Source organism: Solanum pennellii, chromosome 1, assembly GCF_001406875.1.
Source record: "Solanum pennellii chromosome 1, SPENNV200".
Taxonomy (NCBI): domain Eukaryota; kingdom Viridiplantae; phylum Streptophyta; class Magnoliopsida; order Solanales; family Solanaceae; genus Solanum; species Solanum pennellii.
The window spans coordinates 66,355,265-66,363,851 of record NC_028637.1 but is presented as its reverse complement, the minus strand read 5'-3'; the positions used below and the strand labels follow the sequence as shown (position 1 = coordinate 66,363,851).

Here is an 8,587-nt window from a genome sequence, read left to right as displayed (position 1 = left end):
CCCCCAAGACATCGGATCACTTGACACATCTAAGAAAATTCTTTGAACATTTGCGTCGTTACAACTTAAAGTTAAATCCCGCCAAATGCGCTTTTGGAGTTCCAGCCGGAAAGTTATTGGGATTTATAGTCAGCAGAAGGGGTATCGAGCTCGGCCCTTCTAAAATTAAAGCAATTCAAGAGTTACCTCCACCGAAGACGAGGAAAGAGGTGATGAGTTTCTTAAGGAGTTTAAACTATATCAGCCGATTCATAGCTCAATCAACCATGGTATGTGAGCCTATTTTCAAGCTGTTGATGAAAGACGCCCCAACAAAGTGGACTGAAGAGTGTCAGACTGCTTTTGATGCCATCAAGAACAATTTTTCCAATCCACCGATATTGGTTCCTCCACGAGAAGGGAGTCCTTTGTTGCTATACTTGTATGTTTCAGATAGTGCATTCGGATGCGTACTTGGTCAACACAACGAGACAGCAAAGAAAAAAAGGGCTATTTATTATATAAGCAAGAAGTTTACTCCATGGGAGTCTCGTTACACTTTGTTGGAGAGAACGTGTTGTGCTTTGACTTGGCTTGCCCAGAAATTGAGACACTATTTGTCTTCCTATACTACATACCCCATTTACAGAATAGATCCATTGAAGTATATTTTCCAGAAAGCAATGCCGATCGGAAAGTTAGCTAAATGGAAAATGTTGTTAAGTGAGTTTGATATCGTGTATGTGACTCAGAAGGCAATAATGGCACAGGATTTGGCTGATCATCTTGCAGAAAATCCCGTTAATGAAGAGTATGAACCGCTTAAGACTTATTTTCACGATGAAGTAGTGTCATTTGTGGGTGAAGACACTAGTGAAGCATATCCAGCTTGGATTTTATTCTTTGATGGAGCTGCAAATCAAGGTACAGGTATCGAAGCAGTCTTAGTGTCAGAATCTGGTCAACACTATCCTATGGCGGCTATGCTCCGATTTTATTGCACAAACAACATGGCCGAATACGAAGCTTGTATTCTGGGTTTGAAAATGGACATCGAGATGAATGTTCACGAGTTATTGGTTATTGGAGACAGAGACCTTTTGATTCATCAAGTACAAGGAGAATGGGATGTGAAGAACCCAAAGATTATACCTTACGTACAACATGTGCAGAAGTTGTGGAAAAGATTCTGTAAGATCGAGTTCAGACATACTCCCAGAATACAAAATGAATTAGCTGATGCTCTAGACACCGTTGCTTCGATGATTAAACATCCAGATACAGATTACATTGATTCTCTGGATATAGAGTTGAAAGAACATCCAGTCCATTGTTCCCATGTGGAGGAAGAACCAGACGGTTTGCCTTGGTATTTTGATATAAAGAAGTATTTGGTGTCTGGAACTTATCCCGAAGATGCTACGTCCAATCAAAAGAAGTCGATACGCCGTATGGTTCTCAATTTCTTCCTAAGTGGAGAATTCTTGTATAGGAAGACTCCTGACTTAGGTCTTCTCAGATGTGTCGATGCCGTCGAAGCTGCAAGGCTTATTTAACATATTCATGCTAGAGTTTGTGGTACACATATGAATGGGCTCACTCTGGCGAGAAAGATTCTACGAGCCGGGTATTTATGGATGACTATAGAGAATGATTGTTACAAATTTGTGGAAAAATGCCACAGATGTCAAGTGCACGGTCATTTGATACGAGTGCCACCTCACGAACATAATGATATGAGTTCACCCTTGACATTTGTAGCTTGGGGAATGGATGTCATCGGTCCTATAGAGCCAGCCGCTTCTAATGGACACAGATTCATCTTGGTTGCCATTCATTATTTCACCAAGTAACCAAGAAAGTGGTGGCTGATTTTGGTCGCAACAATCATATATGTAGATTTGGAGTGCCAGAATCCATCATTACTGATAATGGTGAAAATCTCAACAGTCACTTGATGACAGAGATATGTGAGCAACCTAAGGTCACTCATCGGAATTCAACTGCTTATCGCCCCTAAATAAACAGAGTTGTAGAGGCCGCCAACAAGAATATCAAAATGATTTTTAGGAAAATGATTGACAAGCATCGAGGTTGGCATGAAATGTTGTCATATGCTTTATTGGGTTATCGAACGACGGTCAGAACGTCGACTGGTTCTACTCCATACTTGCTAGTATATGGAACAGAGGCAGTCATACCTGCTGAAGTTGAGATACCGTCATTGAGAATCTTCCAAGAAGCTGAGTTTAGTGATGTTGACTGGGTCAGCAAGCAGATTGATCAACTAACTTTGATTGATGAGAAGAAAATGGTTGTCGTATGCCATGGCCAGTTGTATAGATAGAGAATGACTCGTGCCTTTCACAAGAGGGTAAGAGTAAGAAATTTTGAGGTTGGTCAGTTGGTTCTCAAGCGTATTTTCCCTCATCAAGACGAGTACAAATGAAAGTTCGCACCGAACTAGCAAGGACCTTACATGGTTCGCAAAGTATTATCTGGAGGTGCTTTGGTCCTGTCAGATATGGATGGCACTGTATGGCCCAAACCTATCAACTCAAATGCTGTCAAGAGATACTACGTGTGAAGTTTCATTTTGCATTTCTGTTATTTACTTGTAATCGTTTGGTTTGCTTGTATTTGTTTTGCTTCAAATTTTATCCCTTTGTAATGAACTATCTCTGACCTCAATTCTCAAGAATGAGGTACGTAGGCGGCCTATGTCAGCTTCGTTCACCCCACTTATCCCCTTTAATTATTTCTTTGTATTTGAACTACATTCGACCTGAATTCTCAAAATGAGATACGTAGGCGCGCTGTATTGGCCTCGGTCGATTTTCTTTGTAAATGTTTTTACTTTGTTAACCTTAAAGGGGGAACTACGTTTGACCTGATTACTGCCTCAACGGGATACGTAGGCGCCACAAGGGTTCAGTCATATCTCCCGCAACATTTCTATTCCTCTTTATAGAAGAACTGGGACAGAATTTTAGAGAGGGACTCAAAAATTCTCGAGAAAAAGATTCTTCCTCATCAAGTCAAGAGGGAAGATGTCTCGAGATTTGCAACTTGGACATAATTTTTGAGAAGATCTCAAAAATTCCGCAATCTGCTCACTTACAGTGAAAGATAGGCAAGACAATTAAATGGCACAAAAATTTTGAGGATGGCCTCAAAATCTCAACACGGATTCATCTGCATGTCCGGAATGACTCTGAAAACTCACCAGCGGATAATTGGATAGACCTCCAAACTTCATACTGAAAGAGTTTGCTAAGCCAGATACGACATGACTTGGCAGTGACCTTTTTAAGATACTATTTCTCGAAAATTCATTCCTCTTTTAATTTTCCTTTTTCTGTTTTACTTGTTTTGGCATAAAATACTTTGTCTTATCTATTAAGAATCGGGAGATCGGGAAATCAACTGGAGATATCAAGACAAGGACCAAAAAAATGAAGAAATCGACACAGATCAGTAAGTTTTTAAAACTAACAATTTTTTTGTGGATGCAAGTTTATAATTTTTCTTTGAAATTGACAAAATATTTCGATGAATGAATTCGGAGAACTCCAAAGAGGAGAAAATTATCCCAAAATCAATAGTTTTCCTGGAAGCAGGAAGCATTTTATATCGCTTATGTCGGAGACTTAGGAATGTGAATTTTTTATTTCAATCAAATGCCAACAACATGAAATTTACGAAGAACGTCTATCCAAATTCAAAGGTTAATCAAACAGGATTCTCAAGGGAAAGTTTACGGTTTCCGTAAAAGACGTTGTTTGCATCACATTATCAAACAAGATAGTTATTGTCAATCAAGACAATGCATTATCCCAGAGGGGACAATTATTTTATTATCGATCATGGCAATATATTATCTGGAGGTCGTCTTGCTGTTATCATCAACAAAGACGATATGAATGTTCATGCATTGCGAGTTAAAAATCATGCATCACGAAAAATCATGCATCGCAGAGAATCATGCATCGCAGAGAATTATGCATCGCGGGAAATCATGCATCGCAGGAAAACATGCATCACTGGAAATCATGCATCGCGAGAAATCATGCATCGCAGGAAATCATGCATTGCCGAAAATCACGCACCGCGGAAAATCATGCATTGCGCAAAATCACGCATCGCGAATCAATAATTATGCGCCATGAGAAGACTTCATACCTCTCTGAAATTTATACATTGCGAGAAGATTTCATACCTCGTTGAAATTTAGACATCGCGAGAAGATTTCATACCTCGCTAAAATTTATGCATCACGAGAAGAATCCATGCATCACGGAAAATCATGCATTGCGGAAAATCACGCATCGCGGAAAATCATGCATCGCAAGTCAATAATTATGAGCCACGAGAATATTTCATGCCTCGTTAAAATATATACTTTGCGAGAAGATTTCATATCTCGCAGAAATTTACGTATCGCGGGAAGATATTCATGCCCCACAAGAAGACATGCACGGATAAAGAAAGGGAAATCGTGTATCCCAAGAAGAATATTATCTATCTGCATCAACTGCATTCTTTATTTTGATAAAAGTAAACATCAATAAAAGTATCGAAGACGATGTTAAAAGAAATACTTGCATCACATCAGCATTTATTTATTTCTACATCAAGTGAAGAATACATTGAAGATTACATTACAAACACCAGGCATAAGCTTTATTTGTTTTACGTTAGACCAATCTAGTTGACGTCAAATATTGAGGAGAACAATGGAGTGTCGACATGGTAAAAAGACACTGTCTCTCATCCTGATCGCATTTTAAGCTGACGAGTTTTTATCTCGGTCTTGGTTGAGAGCATCCAAAAGGATGAATTCTCCAAAAACCACAGGTGTGGACGACAAAAAGGACGCAGCACAACGTGGAACTTTTCTTAGCAGCGAACTGGGACACAGTCCAAAGAGGAATGTCAAACTCTTAGGACGCGAGCAAAGAAGCGACTTCCACCACAATCGAACCACACCTTTATCATAGGACATGTGGGTTCTTATTTTGTTTTGTCTGTTTCAGTCTCGCATCCAGAATTTTTATTTACCTGAAGCAAGTTTCCAATCTGAGGGACAGTGCACAAGAGTCATGGCTAAGAGGTCACAAGCCTCCTTTTCATACTCGTTTAATGTGTCGCTTATCCAAATCCAAAGGTTATCTAGCATAATAGATTTCCTTTTCAACTCATCGAGTTGAATTACAAGCAGCCTGATTCCTGAGGTATAAGGATATGTAGGCGAGCTCAATGCTGAAAGCTCGGTTGTATCCGAACATTCTCTTTTAAAGCCTATGCCCGAGCATTTCGGTACCTTCATAATTGGGTGTCGAAGTGGCTTTTGATTTCTTTCAAAAATCGTGCATTAAATCAAGTGTATCGAACTACAAGTGGCTTGAATTCTTATATAGCCTGAGATATATAGGAAACCCATTTTCGGGGATCGGCCATAATTCCTAAAGGCAATCCAACTCCTCGCTTTAAGATGGATGGGTGGTCGGTCAAAGTTGGTTTGGGTCAATTTCATTTTCCTCGAATTTCTTGCATCAATCAAAGAAAATGAGGGACAAATTTTGACACCCAAATTTTGACCCTCACCGACTATAATTAATTTTCGAATTTCTAAATGCCTGGCGAGTTGAGATAGTTGACTTTATAAAATCCAAAATGCTTTCCGAATCATTCTGCAATAACGCTAGTTGACTTCAATAATTTTGTTTATTAATCCTTATTTATATTATATATATACATATGTTCTTTTATATTTAGGTTGTTTTGAAAAATACCCGAGAGTCGCCTCAAGATTTTAATTTAATGGTTATTCTATTAAATTAGTTTAGTTGAGATTGTGATTGTTTTCCAACCGCTAGTTTACAACTAAATTTATTACCTTGTTAAGTTTGAAACTCGATAGTTGATCGATATTTTTAATCTTGTTTAATCTTTGGCAATGTTTGCCTTGGCGATCCTTTAAAAAATTAAGTTTAACTAAGTATAGGCCCAACTCCCTTTCCTTTTACCAATTTTAGCGACCCCGACCTGCTCCCATCTCTTTCCCCTCAACCCATTTCCATTCAATATATTTCCAGCCCAATTTAAATTCACCCTTTCTTTTATTTATTGGATTTTGTCCAAGCCTTATCATTCCATCCCAGCCCTTTATTTAAATCCGCAACTTCATAACGATCTGGTTCTGCAAACCCGACCAATCCTTTGATTTGAAGGTCCTAGAACAGGCACGATTCCTGAAGGATGGCTAATCCAGTGCGTGCGACGACCCCTCCCCAACTTTTCTCCTCCTCTATTCACTCGCACCAGACGATCTAGAAGCCAGTGGAGCAGCGATTCGACTAAAGAACTTGGTAGCGCATGAAACGACCCCTTTCTCCTCTCGTCCTTTCTTGCGCAGTGCCTTTAGGTGAGAGCAGACCTGCGTGTTTGTCCTTGAGATGGTGGGATGAAACCACGTAGCTCAGCAAGGACGCTCAATCAATCTAAGCCTTCCACGCAATTTTCTATCTGTTTTGCTTTCAAAAATTTGTTGGGGAATATTCTTTTAGGGTTAAGAATTTAGATTTTGAAAAAGGGGATGGGCCTGAATTTTTTTTTGAGACCTTTCTCCCCTTTCTTTTTGGAACCCGAGTTTTCGGGTATATATATATCCTTTTGTTGTTGAAAAAAAAAAGAGAAAGGGGGAGAAAAAATTTCGGAAGGGGTACAAAAATTTTGAGGGAAGAGTTCCTTGTCGAATTTCTTCTGAAGGAAGGATTACGGAGGATAATATTTTTTAGTGTTTGAGTTCAGTGTTTTCGATAATTTTTCTTTGCTTGCTTTTCGTACTGCAAATCTTCTCTCTGTTGAACGTTCGTCTCTCCCTCTCGTCATTTCACTATCGTTGCTCACTAACAGATAACAACTTCCTTTGGCATGATTTCCTCATCCTCTCTGTCTCAACATGATAGCCTGATATTGAGGACTTTTGTTGGGTATTTGCTAGTTGGTTTGCTTCTATTAGACTGTTACATTTGATGCGTGTTGGAGTTTGTTTATTTTTGCTTGTTCTATTCATCGGTTTGTTTGCTTCTAGTCAATCAATAAGGAGAGAAGTTTCTTGTGTTGTTTTATAGAACTTGACTTCCCTGTTTTGCTGTTTGTTTAATCGCTTATGTAAGAATGCCAACCAGTGTATATTCATTAGTCTCTAGCTAATTTCAGGTTGCTTTATTTTATTTTATTTGTTCTTTTATGTCTATTTTGGCCTTCATAACTCTTTTTGACTGGATTTATTTAGTTGTTTTAGCATTTTTTTTATATGATGTGAAAAGTCATCAGCAATAGAATTTCGGTTTGTTGATACTCTGAGTCAACCTACCAGTCAGTTGTAGCTTCGATATCCATGATAGTTTTCCTCTGAACAAATGTGATTCAACAATAGGTTAATAGCAAACCACTTTCAATTGTGTTATTCATCATTAAGTCAAAAGGCAAGATCAAAATACTTTATTAAGTCGTTATTAGATTTCTAGTGACTGATCTTTTCCTTCGTATGTGATTTTGGCCAAAGGCACTCGTTTAATGTCGGGTTTTGTTCATGAACATTGTAAAGCTTTTTAGTTTTTATCTATTAGAACAGACTGTTCTAGAACTTGATTTAAATGGATGTGTGCTAGCATAGAGTTTTTTTTCTATTGGTCTCTCGCCTAATGGTAACTTTTTCTTGCTCGGCTCTAGAAGTTTATTTAAAACTGAAAGTTTGTGGTGCCTGTTTCCTTAAATCAATCTATGAATCTGGTAAGGAAGAGTATGTTGAAGTCTGAATCTCTAGCATGATCAATTAGTCGAAGTTTTCTTATTTGATTAGAGTTGAAATTTTTCCATGGTGTAAGAATGGTATATTGTTTTCTAGATGCAATTATAAAGCATGAGCTATTCCCCCCCCCCCCTCTTGAATTCTAATAACTTAGTTTGACAAATGTTTTTAGAACAAACCGTGGGTTATTTTCAAATTGCATTGGTTTGATAAATGTGTGTAATCTTCGAGAAATGTCAGAGTCAAATGAGAGTATATTCTATTTCTGGAGCGTTTGTAATGGTTCGTTTTTATATTCTTACATTTTATCATTTTAATAATGAGGAGGTAGTAAAGAAGATTCTTGTAATAGCTGCATTTATTTATAATTTATTAGCAAAAAATGATTTTCTTTTGCGTTGAAGCTTGACTTTGTTAAATTTGAGTTCGCATGCTATTCATTACCTTTGAGAGTCATACATGCAATGCTAATTAGCCATTGTTGGTTGAACTTCGTTTAAGGTTGAGTTTAGATTAATCAAATTTATTGAGGCTATTTTGACCATTTTATCACCGTGAGTAGAAGCTAACTATTATTTACATAATCTTTACATGTGAATCCATCGAGTTCGTCATGAACTCTCTCCCTGCATTTCGAAAAAGATACCAAGGCTCAAAATTCCTCCACCGAGTCAACCAATGGAAGAAGAGCACGTTTTTGAAATCGAGGAATCCGAAGCAAGTCAGAGGGATTGAAAGATTGAAGCAAAGGTTATTTTTAGTTGTTGTATTGTATTTATTTTAGGAATA

The 8,587-nt window shown here is 38.0% G+C and overlaps 1 protein-coding gene across 1 annotated transcript; it reads left to right on the top strand.

Moving 5' to 3' along the window:
* Window positions 1–266: 266 nt before the first annotated feature.
* Window positions 267–1,535, top strand: LOC114075310. Its single transcript, XM_027913796.1, has 3 exons — window positions 267–702; window positions 829–1,170; window positions 1,258–1,535. Exons 1-3 carry the CDS (start codon window positions 267–269, stop codon window positions 1,533–1,535), a joined length of 1,056 nt encoding a protein of 351 aa, XP_027769597.1.
* Window positions 1,536–8,587: the final 7,052 nt, after the last annotated feature.